At 43.9% G+C, this 15,470-nt stretch overlaps 1 protein-coding gene across 2 annotated transcripts in view; it reads left to right on the forward strand.

Annotated features, from left to right (window-relative positions):
- Positions 1-450: 450 nt before the first annotated feature.
- LOC126470849 (chitinase-like protein Idgf4) overlaps positions 451-15,470 on the forward strand; it is an 88,937-nt gene continuing 73,917 nt past the window's right edge. For both annotated transcript variants that reach the window (XM_050098868.1, XM_050098874.1), the window contains exon 1: positions 451-609. In XM_050098868.1, coding sequence (XP_049954825.1) covers positions 489-609 — 121 coding nt within the window. In that variant the 5' untranslated portion in view covers positions 451-488. The remainder of the gene's footprint in view (positions 610-15,470) is intronic.

Below are 15,470 nucleotides of genomic sequence, written 5' to 3' on the forward strand. Positions count from 1 at the left end.
CAAGGTCAAAAATATTCAGTTTTATCGCCAAGTTCTCGTCGCGTCGGAAAATCACAATGTCGACAAGAATTTCTCACTTTTCTTCCGCCTTCTGAAGGAGGCGCTATCCAATTTGTCTATGATCTTACAGGGTAAAGTCAGAACCGTCTTCTGAAAATTAAATGGAATGTATGCTGGAATATGGTCTCCATAGATTTCGTATTCGTTTTAGTCCAGTGTAATCTCTAAGGACATCGATTTCAACAGGATATTACGATCTGACTGACCCCTAGTTTTCACCCTGAAGGGTAAACTTTTGTAGAGCTCCAGTTCCGCACAACATTGAAATTGCTTTCACGATCGGTAGGAGGAAGAAGTGCGCTGGCGGATGCGACGGAGCCACCTTGAAGTGACGTCACAACTCCCCTCCCGACCCGTGCCCCCCGCCATCGCTGGTAAACAGCTGGTGTCTGCACCGCATCACATCGCACAGTGTGGTATTCCCCGCCATGGCGAAGACCCTGCTGCTTCTGGTGGCTGTGGCCACGTTCTGGTCCGCCGCCCACGCCGTCGTCGCCTCCAACCGCCGCATCGTCTGTTACTTCGATGGTGCTGCCCTCAGACGACCAGGTAACCTCCAGAGTGTTTTATGTTTTGTGACGTCCATGTTGTCTAGGGAAGGGAGCGTGGAGCGAAGGACGACTGTGACGGATGTGATGTCATACTAGAGTATGATGACGTCAGACGTTTCGTAATGAACAGATAGAGGTAGGTGAGTCAGAGAAACTGTAGATGGGCACAGTTGACGCGCCTCAGAGAAATGGATGCATATTCAGAGAAATATAAACGTGTCGTAGCACACAAAATGTAAAAATAGCATGGATTTCAAGTTTTTAGGTTGTATTACACAAGTCTAATAACAGAAGTTTTAATATCTTACACCAAAAAGCCGGTATAAAGCTTTAATGCGCTGCAACTTGTTTCCGCAATTTACGTCATCAAGCTTTAAACTTATAATGCCGTATATCAAATGTCCATTATTGCAAGATATGTTACATAGCATTAACATATGCAGGGTGTTTGTTTTGCCTTGAGACAACTAAACATCTCGGAACCGAAGTGTCATATGAAAAAACGTTCTAGGTGAAAAGTATATTTTAAATACGGGGATATCTGTGCTTATAATTGGCCACTTCCGAACTACCGCTCCTGCTTGGGCGGGATTAACGTTGTATTTTCAAATGGGAACCTTCCATTGTATTGCATGTTTGGATTCTACGCCAAAAATACGTATGGTTTACTCAAATCATTGTTTTCGATTTGTGGTAGAAACCGCTATAACCGACAAATATTGTGTGCGCCTGTCTTTGCAATTAAGAAGAGACGCATTTGATTCCACATTTCATTTACGAGGTAAATGTAAACGTTTGTGCTCTAGCGGTGAATACTGATGTTCAAACGTTACTTGAGTGTTGCAAATGTGATTGTACAGTACAGATAATAGTGCTAGAGATCGACATTTCTGGTAAAAAAAAAAAGCTACTTGTATGGTAACGTAGTTTTCTGTTCCCTACGAGTTTGATTGTGATGAGACTCCAATCCGTCGGTGGCTGTCCTCGAACTCCGCCATCGGTGTGACTGATTTCGGTGTGTGTTTCGATCCAACCGCCGTTAACTCACGCACTGGCCGCTGTGCGGCTACCGGAGGAATGTGACCCGCAACCATTGCAATAAGGTTAAATGACCAAAACTGATAGTGAGAGGCGCACTTGCCAAGGGTACTCTCCGAAATCAAGTACTCCTCAGGTGAGAGCCAAGAGGACTAATCAAGCAACCCAACGGCGAGAGGCACGGGGAATCACCAAAAAACAAGCACCCCGATGGGAATAGAAAATTATTACATCCACGTTATTGCGTTAGTGTTTCTCAACGACGCTTAACGTAGTTTCTAACCAGACATTGAAACGTAATAATAGTATGCTGTACAATCAAATTTACAACACTAAAGTAAATTTTGGACATAAATATGAACCATAAGGAAGCAAAGGTTTGCATACATCGTAAGTGAAATGTAGACTCGAATACGTCGGTTCTTACTTGCAAAAACAAGGACACATGATATTTATCGATCACTGCGCCATTGTCCACGAATAGGAAACAACGGTCTGAATAAACCGTATGTATTTTTTGTGCGTAGAATCCGAATAGGCAATAAAAATACGGGGGGAGAGGAACTCATTTGAAAATACAACGTTGATACCGCCCACGCAGAAGGGGCGGTTAGAAAGTGACTATCGCACAGACAGGTGTCCTCTTTACCAATATTAATTTATCACGTACAACATTTTTGTCATACGATGCGTCAAGAAATTTAGTCGTCTCAGGTTGAAAAAAACACACTGTATATATCTTGAAATAATGGACACCTGCTATACTGTACATATCATTTCAGGCATTAAAGCCTACCGGATGATGACGTAAATGGACGGAACTAGTTCCAGGAGAATAAAGTTTTATGACAGTCTTTTTGCCGGCCGGAGTGGCCGTGCGGTTCTAGGCGCTACAGTCTGGAACCGCGCGGCCGTTACGGTCGCAGGTTTGAATACTGCCTCGGGCATGGATGTGTGTGATGTCCTTAGGTTAGTTAGGTTTAAGTACTAAGTTCTAGGGGACTGATGACCTCAGAAGTTAAGTCCCATAGTGCTCAGAGCCATTTTTGAACAGTCTTTTTGGTGGTATACATGAAATAGTCTATTACATAAAAAGCAGAAATGTTAGCTGAAATGTTAATTCGGACAGCGATGTGGCATTTGCCACACTGCGAGAATATTCCAATCAATAATAAAAGCCGATGTTTCGTCTAATATGAAACATAGCATTTGTCAACGTGACTACTTTTTGTACGTCGTGACTATTGTTTATGTGACGTCAATTGGTTCAGTAATATCCGGCCTACTTAATTAAATATACATAACTTTTCGGCGGATAAACGCAGCACTATTTAATTTTTATGAGTACAACAAACGTAATTATTGTGTGTGGTATGATGTGTGTCATTGAATATGCCTTTTAATTTGAACATATTCCGTCCAGTCACATTAATGTGACCACCGCTTATATTAGACGTCGACGTGCAGTAAGCACTCACAGACGGCAGGTGGTGGCAGTAGCCTTAGAGGGTATATAAAGCGCGACCGGGGGAGGGGAGGGGAGGGAGGGAAGGGGTGGGGGTGGGGGGTGGGAACACGGAAAAACAATGCAACCTTTGTCAATGTGGAAACTGGGCGATTTATCTGACGACCAAAGGGGCACGATCATTGGCTTTCGGACCAACGGTGGAAGCATTTCTAAAAAGACTAAGTTTGAAAACTGTTCGCGTGCCACCGTGGTTAAAGAATACCGTGTATGGCAAAACGACGCTATGTGAAACCACCGCCGAGGCAACTGTGGTTCACCACGAGCCATAAACCACAGAGGCGAACGGCAGCTGCGGAGATGTGTACGAGGGAATAGAGGTACAGCTGTTGAGCAACTGACCGCCCAGATGAACCAAGGGGCCAACAACAGTGTATCCTCAACGACTGTTCTGCGAACGTTGCTGCAGATGGGCCTCCGCAGCAGGTCCTGATTCATACACTCACGCTGACCGCTGTTCGTCGGTGACGAAGGCTGGAATTTGCACATCTATATCCAAAATGTACCTCCAATAAGTGAAGATAGGTGGCCTTTTCAGGTGAACTACGTTTTATGCTCCAAACACACTGCAATAATCTTAAGAAAGGGTCAGACCGACAGAGGGAGCGTTATGGTGTGGAGAACATTTCCGTGGCACTCCCTGGGTGATCTCGTCATTATGGAAGACACAATGAATCGACACAAGTATGCATCCATCCTTCGGGACCGTGTACACTCCTATGTATATGCAGTTTGTATATCCTCGGCACGACGACATCTACCAGCAGGACAATGCAATGTGTCACAGGGCTCGCAATGTACATGCTTGGTTCGAAGAGCACCAGGATGAGTTTATCGTACTTCCCTGGTCACCAAACTCCCCGGATTTAAACCTAATTGAGAATCTGTGGGACTACTTCGATGGGGCTGTTCGCACCATGGATCCTAAACCGAGGAACCTATCGGAGCTGGCCACGCCACTGGAGTCGGCATGGCTCCACATCCCCGCCGGTATCTTCCCGAACCTCACTGACTCGCTTCCTGCCAGTCCGCGCTCCTGAAGGTGGTTATCCTGGCTTCTGACAGGTGGGCACCTTAATGTGACTGGACAGCGTGTCACGTATTGGAGGCTGGCTGAGTAGGTCATGTCCGAAAGTTACGAATAAAAAACAAAAATTAATAAAACGTCAAAAATTGTCGCTTTGCAGTACCACACTCTAGAATTCGTGTTCATTAAAGAAAAAAAGAAGTTTAATCGACCTCTCGTAGGCTGAACCCAGTGTCATTAAACCTGCATCGCACCTTCTCGGTGCAGTGGTTTCTGACTGACCGGCGGCGAAGTTGCAATCGCTTTCGTATATGACCGTTATCTTCTCATCACATGCGCTGTCAGGAAGCCGCTGACTGTGATAACTATAGGGTTGCGGACCGAATAGGACGTAAAGAGCTATTGTAGCACATCGCAAGTACGAGGGTAAGTCAAATGAAAACCTTAAATATTTTTTTAAATGTTATTTATTGGGCAGAAGTGGTACGAAGCTGTATCACTTTTCAACATAATCTCCTCCAAGCTCAATGCAAGTTCTTCAGCGCTTACAAAGTGCATAAATTCCTTTAGAAAAAAATTCTTTTGTTAGTTCGCGCAACCACTCATGCACTGCGTGGCGTACCTCTTCATCAGAACGGAACTTCTTTCCTCCCATTTCGTCTTTGAGTGGTCCAAACATATGGAAATCAATTGGTGATGAGGAATGGCGCCATTCTTTGCTCGCTCTCTTCGTTTCCGGTTGGTGGAAGTGAACCCAGTTTTCGTCCCCAGTAACGATTCTTGCAAGGAAGCCATCACCTTCTCGTTCAAAGCGCCGAAGAAGTTCTTCACAAGCATCAACATGTCGTTGTCTCATTTCAGGAGTCAGCTGCCGTGGCACCCATCTTGTAGACACTTTGTGAAACTGGAGCACATCATACACAATGTGGTGTGCTGCCCCATGACTAATCTGTAAACATGCTGCAATGTCATTCAGTTTCACTCGGCGGTTTTCCTTCACTATGGCTTCAACTGATGCAATGTCCTGTGGAGTTATAACTCGTTGCACCTGACCTGGACGAGGAGCATCTTCCACTGAAGTCACACCATTTGCTAACTTCTTACTCCATTCGTAGACTTGCTGCTGTCACAAACATGCATCACCGTACTGAACCTTCAATCGTCGATGAATTTCAATTGGTTTCACACCTTCACTACGGAAAAACCGAATAACCGAACGCAGTTCTTCCCTGGTGCAAGTCGCAAGTGGGGCGGCCGTCTTTACACTGATACTGCGACGGTATGTGTGCATCTGCACTATGCTGCCACCTACAGGCCATTCTGCACGCTGTTTGTAGCACGCTCACCAACTTCCAAGATAACGGCGCGAAATTTCGATTTCTTGTTACAAATTTAAGGTTTTCATTTGACTCGGCCTCGTAGATATACTGATTAACGATTGCGGCAACAGTAACAGAAACGTTGATTTTGTTGCATATTAAGCACACTGTTTGCCGATAGTTAATAATATAGACTTGCTCTCAAGTTTTCTTATGGGTCTAAGCTGAAGCTTTGAGCCAGTCTGTGAAGAAATCTCGGATGATGTACATGGCAGGGCCTGCCTGTGCAAGGCAGGTATCTGGCTTCGAATTCCGATGTGGGACTCAGGTTTGCCACGTACAGTCGTCACAGGAGATTACTTTGAGAAAGAGAATTCATTTGCACTCATGGGCCTGAATTACGATGCGGCCTCATGGAACTAGATACTGCCTTGGAAGTACATCTGATTACGGGTTACGGGCCGGTGTTTTGTGGGCGCGAAGCTGGCGCCAATAGCGCGTGCGATATGCGTTCAATTGGATTGGAATCAGACGAATTTCGTCACCAAGATATCAACATGAGTTCACTGCTAGACTCCTCAAACCACGGTATCACGATTGTGACTATGTGACACAGTTATCCTGTTGGAAAGTGCCATCGGCGTCTTGAAGGCGTCACGCATGAGAGGATGCAGGTGCTCCGTAAAAGCAGCGTTCACGTAGTCCAAACCTGTCATTGTGCTTTCGATTACTGCCACATGTCTCATGTAAGAGCGTATGAATGGCCCACATACTATAATTTTGACCCAACCGCCATACGTCCCTGGTGCGGTGTATCCGGACACTACCATCGACCTGGTGTATTAAAAAACGTGATTCATCCAACCAGACGACGCATTTCTGTATGTCCATGGACCAAATTCGACGATGCCCTGCCATTTGTAACTGATGGTGTCAATTTACATATACGTAGGGACTGACTGCTGTGGAGCCCTGCGTTTAACGATGCGCTCCAAAACACTTGCGCCTGCACCAACACTCTGCTCTGTCGTCAGATCTTAAACGGATCGCCGTCTATCCTATTTTACGGAGCGGGCAAGCAGTTTTCATGATGGGACGTACACGTCAAACATCTTGTCGCCTACTCGTGGCTTCATCGCCCTTCAACCACCTTCCATATGTGATCGTGACAATGGCACAAGCACAGCTGACCAGCTTTGCCGCTTCCGTGATGCACTCTCCCTGGCGCCGATAGCAGTCTACCCTTTTCCCTGTGTCCAGCACTTGTTGCTAGAATAATTTCCCTTTCGTCTCTGCTCCGCTATACTTTCCTTACCGCGTCACGTGACCGCGACGCCTCCTTTGGGTAGTGGTCATAATGTTTTGACTCATCAGGCTATTTTGTCGTTTTGTTTATGGATGGATGCAGGATCAGTGACTGATTGTATGCATCTTTGTGAGATGTTGTTAGCTTAATTTCATGTGTACTGCCTCTACCAGATAGATTGTTAAGGGGCTAAAGAATATTTGTAATTTCTGTCCCGAAAGAAGGTCCTTGTAGATTTCTAAGTTGGAAAAATAGAAAACAAACCACGCGAACAGACCCTGAAGACCACGCCTTGTTCATCGGCAGCCATGTCATTTACCACCATGCGGCGTCATGTGGATGCCATAAGGAGGAGCATGGGGTCAGGCCACCACACTTCCGACCATTGTCGACATTTAGACCGTGAAGCCGCTACTTCTCCATCAGATTTGTTTCTCAATTGGATTTACGAGGCCGAATATACCCCGTACCAGTCCTCTCACCAAGGAAAAATCCATGGCAATATCGGGAACCGAATCCCGGTCCTCCGCATGGCAGCACTTACGAAAGAGGACGATTTCTAAGTAGATTCTTGCAAAATGTACGTTGGCTTTCAGTATCTGCCAGTTAATATGTCTCTACATTTTTCCTCTCACCAATCAAACGTCTGCGATTATTCGTACCGTCCTTCTTTGTATACAGTGTATTCGGAAATTCCCGTTATATACTTCTAGAACCTGTAGAGGGGAGTGAGTACATAATATTTTGAATAGGAACCTATGTCCAGAAATGTACGACGGTTTCAGTTCAAATGTTTAACTCATCCACTTCCGCTTAAGGAATTAATTTAGGTGCGATGCAGTGCAATTATTAGGCAGCAATTCTAAAGGAAACACAGCGAAACATTCTTTTATCACTTAAGCACATTAGTTTGTAGTAATACTTAAACATGTCCGTGCGTACAGTATGTTGGTTTTTTTTTGGGAATAATGTAAATACGTAAGCATGTTTGATGAAAACATTAACAAGCTATATCCACAAAAATTAGGTACATCGCAATGAATAGAACAATGAATACGGAATCTATAGGTAATACATGTGGCTTGAAATGAGTGAATGTCGAGCCCAGGATTGGATCATCACTTCAAGTGAAAAGAAAGAAGGTATTTAGTGATAGAATATGGATACAAAAGACAGATAAGTTGTGATGTGAACTGTCGATGTATGGAGAAAAATGCCTATACCGAAGTCATTTAGAAGGCTCTCGGACAATAAAAGGTCCAAGAAAAGTATAAGGGGCAGTAGAACGTCAAGGCTGAACCGCGAGTAATTGCTGTTTTTCAACCGAAAAAACTGTTATTGAATGATTAATATCATATAGAAAAATTAATCAGTAAAGATGCATAATTCTGCGAGGTATTACACTACCTTCTGCCGCCTCAGCTGCTTAGACAGTTGCACTGCACAAGACTCGTCCAGCTCGTCTTCGTCTCCTATATGAAAACTGTCGTCAACGTTGGAGCACGGCCCTGCACATTGCTGGCAAAGTTTCATGCAGAACAGTCCTGCCGGCCTACACCCACACCGACCTTGGCACAGAAGCCAGGAGCCGCGGGTTTCAGTGCAGTAATGAGAACCAATCAATTTCTTCGAAGAACGCATAGTTTCCGAAATAAAAGCAAAAAGCTGAAATAAGGCCGAAAATTGTGAGGGCCGGCTGCTGTGGTCGAGTGGTTCTGGGCGTTTCAGTCCGGAACCGCGCTGCTGCTACGGTCGCAGGTTCGAATCCTGCCTCGGGCATTGATGTATGTGATGCCCTTAGGTTAGTTAGGTTTAAGTAGATCTAAGTCTAGGGGACTGATGATCTCAGATGATAAGTCCCACAGTGTTTAGATCTACAGTGTGAAACTGTGAGGTTTCTGGGGATTTTCGTTGTGAACTTGACCTCCTACGAGGCGCTTACTTGTATCACGCCAATGAGTCGTAGCCTGCCATTTTCTTTATCTTATGATGGCTCTCCTTCATATCTCTACACACTGTTGTTCCCAACTGTCTGTATGGCATGAGTGACTACTTGTTATTCATTAATCAAAAAATGGTTCAAATGGCTCTGAGCACTATGCGACTTAACTTCTGAGGTCATCAGTCGCCTAGAACTTAGAACTAATTAAACCTAACTAACCTAAGGACATCACACACATCCATGCCCGAGGCAGGATTCGAACCTGCGACCGTAGCTGTCCCGCGGTTCCGGACTGAGCGCCTAGAACCGTACTCATTAATCCCGTACTCGAAGTATGCCACGTTTCATGAAGAGCTCAAGTATGAATTCCTCTGTATTAAGGACTAACTGATGGACTTCACGTCAGTTTGATACTTTGTTGAGATCTTACTGGATATTACTAACATTTTTGTCGGACAGAATTTACTTTGTTCTAGAAATAGTCAAATATTGCAAAGGTACCACTCGCTAAATTATTAATGGCCGTTCATGTATAATATTAACTGTAACTACTTTATTACAAGAAGGATTGGTCTCCACCCAGTATAAACTGCTGTAGCTTATCTGCCACGATATTTTTTTTCCTTTAATAAGGAAACAGGGTTATGAAAGGCTTTACCACGAGAAACTGCTGAGAGACATTTTGGAGTAATTATCTTAGCACTGGATAGAGCTGCAGAGAGGAGAAATTAACAGGCATACAAAAATGGGAGTAATAGCATGGCGTGTGGAGAACGTTGGGCGTAGTGTATATGTAGGAACGGAACAAGTGTCCCATAACAGCCAAAAGTGTAGAAGGCTCTCGACTCTTACTTTAAGTCAAAACAATGATGTAGTTCACCGGCTCAATTCTTCACAGACTATTAGTACCTCGTCTTAGCAATGTTAGTAGCCCACAATTTAAAAACACCTTGTACAGGTGATGTTTACGACATGAGGAATAACATTTTTGTACTCAGGAAAGCTAGTGCAAAAGACTTTTGGAAATTGATCAGTCGCGTTCTTTATCGCGTGTTACGCTACGCTGATCTCCCAGAACATTCACGGAACTGTGCGTTCGTAGAGGTCAGCAACCGGTCACGTAAGCGATAACACATGATCTTCAGAAGCGCATTATGAAATTAGTCTAGTACTGAAAACTTTATACGCAGTAGAGCATTATCAGCCAGAAGAAATTCATAACATACGTAATGAGTCTGAGGAACTCGTGATACATCGGGCAAAAATGAGATGTTTAGAAAACAAACACACACGTGTCAGGCTCAATAGCATCCCAGTGTGGAATTGTTGTAATACTGCTTGGGTACAACAGATATAACAAAGACATAACAAACCTCATTTACTGTATTTTATTATCTGCAAAATAATGGTTTTGCGAAGAGATACTACACGTAGATGCTAGTCAATACGCGGGATGTTTGAAGAAGTGTTTTATGTTCTCACAGAAGTCAGTGTTGATGGGCGCTGGAAAAAGAGCTACAGAAGTATGTCCAGAATTCGAATGTTATTACTGTTGTTGTGCTGTACATTTCGAAGATTGGTTTGATGCAGCTCTCCATGCTGGTCTATGTTCACCAAGCATCTTCGCCTCTGCTCAGCTACCGCAGCCTACATCCATTTCAATCTGCTTACTATATTCAACCCTAAGCCTCCCTCTACAACTTCTACCCCAACCCCCACCCCCAACTCAGACTTCCCTCCACTACCAAACTGACGATGATGTGTCCTGTCTATCGATTTCTTCTTTAATCAAGTTATTAAATAATTTTTCTTTCCACAAATCGGTTCAATATGTCCACTTTTTGAATTATATCTACTCATTTAATTTTCAGCATTCTTCTGCAGCACCTCATTTCAAGATATTCTATTCTCTTCTTGTCTATACTGTTTATCTCCCAAGTTCGCGCCAGAGAAATATCTTCAGAAAACACTTCCTAGCACTTAAAATTTATATTAGGCATTAACAAATTCCTCTTTTTCAGAAATGATTTTCTAGATATTGCAAGTCTGCATTTTATATCCTCTCTGCTTCGGCTATCGTCAGTTCTTTTGCTGTCCAAATAACACCACTCATCGAATACTCACGTTGTCTCATGTCCTAATCTAGTTCCCTCAGCAACACCTGATCTAATTTGATAATGCATTACCCTTGCCTTAATATTGTTGATTTTGATCTTATAGTATCTTTTACAAGACGCTATTCATACCGGTCAACTGCTCTTCCAAGTCGTGTGCCGCCTTTAAGAGAATCACAATAGTACTATAGCTACGACTAACCTGGTGCACTTCCCATATGGTTAGTGCCGAGAGGAGCCAAGCCCCTTCTAAAGTCACGAACCAAGATGGCGAAATCAAAGGTAGAGCTCATGAGAAGCTTAAATATGCAACATGGTGGTGATAGTAAATTTAAAAATGCAAAACGGCGGAACGAAACTAGTGTGATGGTCGGAAATAAAAAAATTTAAAATTTAAAAAAAAATTCAATGAAGACGGAACTCGGTCACTTCTGATAGTCGCCATTACGGTGCCATACTCAAATGTATCTAAACGATCTGAAATTTGCGCCATTTCATAAAGGGTGTAACATGCGATCATCTCTGCACCACACTTGGTGTAAGAAACAGTAATCCTTTAAATCAGATATTTTCACGTCTAAATTGTTTTATAAAACACTGATTCCCACTATATCTAACTTCAACATATTCATTCCCCTCTTTAAATTCTTTAATCTTCCTACCGAATTAATGGGTCTTATATCCCACGCTCTGACCAAAAAAATGCTCGTGTTGAGTTTTGTGGTGACGACATCCTCCAGAGTAGTTCCCAGACATCCAAATGGGGACTATTTCATCTCTGGTATATTTTACCCAAGAGGATGTCATCACCATTAAGTCCTGTAGTAGAGCTGCATGCTCTTGCATTCAGCCATTCACAGTACCAATATAACAAGGTCATGTTGACTAATCTTACAAGGCTAATCAGTCATTCGTCCAAAATTTTGCCCCTGCAACTACGGAAAACGAGCCACCTTCTCTTGGCAAGGTCCTTGATTCATGGAGGGAACCGAAAATCAAATACCTTGTGAGATACACAGTGATGACCCAAAAAATTATGACCATTGCTTAATAACGTGTTCGATCACCTCTGCACTCAGTACAGCAGCTGTTCTGCTTGGCATGGGTTCGACTTGTCTTTGGTAGATTGCTGAGATATGTGGCACCGAACGTCTATGTACAAGTTACACAGTTCCCATAAGCTAAGGGAGAGTGGTTTGTGAGCATGGGGGTGACGTGAAATAGCGTTCCAGATGTCTTCCCTCAGGTTCAGATCAGGTAAATTTGGTGGTCAAGGCACCAACGTGAGTTCGCTATCATGTTCCTTAGTATGATTCTGGCCTTGTGACATGAAGAGTTGGTTTGCTGAAAGATGCCATCGCCGTCGGGAAACATATCAAGCATGAAGGGATGCAAGTGGTCTACAATTATTTTCACATAGTCCACAGTTGTCATGATATCTACTACGACAGGGCCCAGGAAGGCCAGATTAATGTCCCCCACAGCACAATACTGCCCCCACCGGTCTGCATCCGTGATGTGGTGCATGTTTTGAGCAGCCATTCGCCTTGATGATGACATATCGAAACACGGGACCAGACGACATGTTCCTATTCACCCATGGTTGAATCTCTATGATCCGGTGCGCACTACTATTATAACTGACGATAACGTTCAATAATGCGCGCTGAACTGTGTGCTCCGAAACCCGTGTTCCCGCACCAGCACTGTACTCAGTCGTCAGATGTGCCACAGATCGCCGCTTATTCTGCATTAGAGAGTGGGCACGCCTCAAACCTCTGTGATCTTTGGCGAGACACGGACGTCCACCAAATTTTGCCTCCTCTTGGTTTCACAGTTCTTCACGAACAGTACATCAGCATGCGAGCAGCCATCCATCTCCGTTGCGTACGAGATGACCGTTCCCTGGCACCAGGACGTAAGATTCTGTCTTTGTCAGAGTTGTTATGTGAGTGAATTGCGCTATCTGCCGCTCATATCGTCACTAGAAGGATGCCTCGTTGGTCTCTGCTCCGCTTAAATTCTTTTCCTCGCCACGTCACGTGACCACAACACAACCAGGCACCATTCAATCTCGCGGTGGACAGTGGTGATAACACAAAACTGTTGACGCTTTCGTGACAGCCGGCCGGTGTGGCCGAGCGGTTCTAGGAGCTTCAGTCTGGAACCGCGCGATCGCTACGGTCGCAGGTTCGAATCCTGCCTCGGGCATGGGTGTGTGTGTGATGTCCTTAGGTTAGTTAGGTTTAAGTAGTTCTAAGTTCTAGGGGACTGGTGACCTAAGATGTTAAGTCCCATAGTGCTCAGAGCCATTTGAACCATTTTGAACCTTTCGTGACACTTGTTGAATTATTGCCCTCCTGTCTCGTGTCCTTTGGCCGACGTCGGTTTGACGAATTTTGTGAAGTTTCGTTAGCAAAAATGATCGGCATTGTCAAAACTTCACCCTCCATTGCTGGTGAGAATGGAAGGTGAAGTTTTGACAGTGCCAGCCTCTAGTGCTGGCGAAACGTCAGAAAAATCGTCAAACAAATGTCAGCCTTAAAACGTCAGACAGAAGTATATAGGCAATGTTTCAACAAGTGGACACACTGTTTTTGCTCATCAGTCTTGATTGTTTGTATCGAGAATGTTCGGTATTTAGTACTCTCTCCTTATTAGAGTTTGTTGTCCATTCCATGTCCGCTGTGTTTGTCAAATTCGAAGAACGAGGAAAAATGAGTGAAAAACAAGTCGGTAACTCTTGTAGTGAAAACAGAGATATGGTTGTCGTGAGACAGAATGTAAAATATTTCGAAAAGGTTTTGGTTTCCGGCCATCTGTTCACAGAACTTTTTCTAGTCTTCTCTAAAATCATCTCCTGTAAGAAAATGGGATACTTTTTAAGTGCCTGTGTGCTAAGGAATGTAAGTTTGCAAATGCGAATCGAACATAGTGTTCAGGAGAATATACAAGAGTGTGCTGAAAAGTAATGGCCCAGAATTTTTAATTCTGTTCTCAATATCGGTTGAGATATTACGTGCTATACATGTTATACGGTCGAATTTCCCGCTTCGCTGACCGAAGTTGCAACTCTCTGCCGCTAGAGGGCACCGAATTATAGCGTGTAACATGGCAGTGTGTAACTTAACTATATTGGTGCGTGAGAAAACAGAAAGTACGGATTCGAAGAGCTTCCGCACACGGACCACCCTCTCTTCAACATGACAATGCCAGAATACACAAGAGCGCTGCCACGTCTGCAACAATCCGACGGGTTGTGTTCACCGTGTCATCGATCATCCTCCATACTTCATACTACATTTTCATCTGTGTCCAAAACTGGAAGAACATCTTCGAGGACTTCGCATTGATAGTGATGAAGTAGTGCTAACAGAGGCGACACTGTGGTTTCGTTAACAAGTCTTTAGTGACGGTATCAACAAACTGGTCTCTCATTGGGAGATATGTGTTCGTAGCAGGGGTGACTATGTTGAGAAATATATATGTAGTCATGAAGACCGAACTGTAGAATGTTGATAAAGTTTCTTTTATTTAAAAAAGCTTTAAGAGTTTTGACATAAGAATACCGGAGGCATTACTTCTCAGCATGCCCTCGTATTTTGTGGAAAGCAAATTAAAATGAAAGTTAACTAGGTCTATACTCATAGAGCTAAATAGGTATGCTTTGTTTGAAAAAAAGAAAAAAAGAAAGAAAACAGCTACATGTAAAACTTTCTCGATGAACTACAAAATGGAAATGTGCCGATAGAATAAATCACTGCCAGGACATCCTAACATGCTGGTGTTATGTGTCTCGTGTACTCATGACGCTGAATTGCTTTGAGTTCCATCACGCTGTCATAGAGGTCCCACCCACCTGTCAAGTGATTTCAAAAATGGTTCAAATGGCTCTGAGCACTATGGGACTTAACATCTGAGGTCACCAGAACTAACCTAAGGACATTACAGACATCCATACCCGAGGCAGGATTCGAACCTGCGACCGTAGCGGTCGCGCGGTTCCAGACTGCAGCGACTAGAACCGCTCGGCCACTCCGGCCGGCTTCAAGTGGTTTCTCGATTAGAAGTCTCGTTCAACGATTGACGTATATCACCGTAATAGGCGAGGTTATATTTGATGCTATGCACTGTATGTGTTTCTATAAGCATTTACATCAGCTTCTGAATGTAGCACCGGGTGACTCATTGTCTTTCCGCAAACCTCTCTGTAGTTCGTAGGTTGTTTCATTGTTTCCTTAAGTTGCTACGTTTCGACGTCATCATCCTGTTCACGGATTTGGCACTCTTCCGCCCCTTCAGGCCCTTCGGCCCACGCCCTTTTTGATCGCTTTATGCTTCTACCGTTTTGTCGGTGGCAGATTCACATCGTACTCGTAGTCTCCAGGCTTAACGAAAGTAGCAGAAGATAAAGCTGAGGATGTGTTAAATGAGTACCAGTTTCACTTTAGAAAAAATGGCGGCACCAGAGACGCAGTTCTTACATTGCGCTTAATAATGGGAGTAATAATTTAGGAAATTCAAGACACGTCCATAGGATTTATCGACCTAGGAAAAGCGTTGACAACGTAAAATGGTGCAAGCAGTT

This window comes from Schistocerca serialis, chromosome 1 (assembly GCF_023864345.2).
Source record: "Schistocerca serialis cubense isolate TAMUIC-IGC-003099 chromosome 1, iqSchSeri2.2, whole genome shotgun sequence".
NCBI lineage: Eukaryota > Metazoa > Arthropoda > Insecta > Orthoptera > Acrididae > Schistocerca > Schistocerca serialis.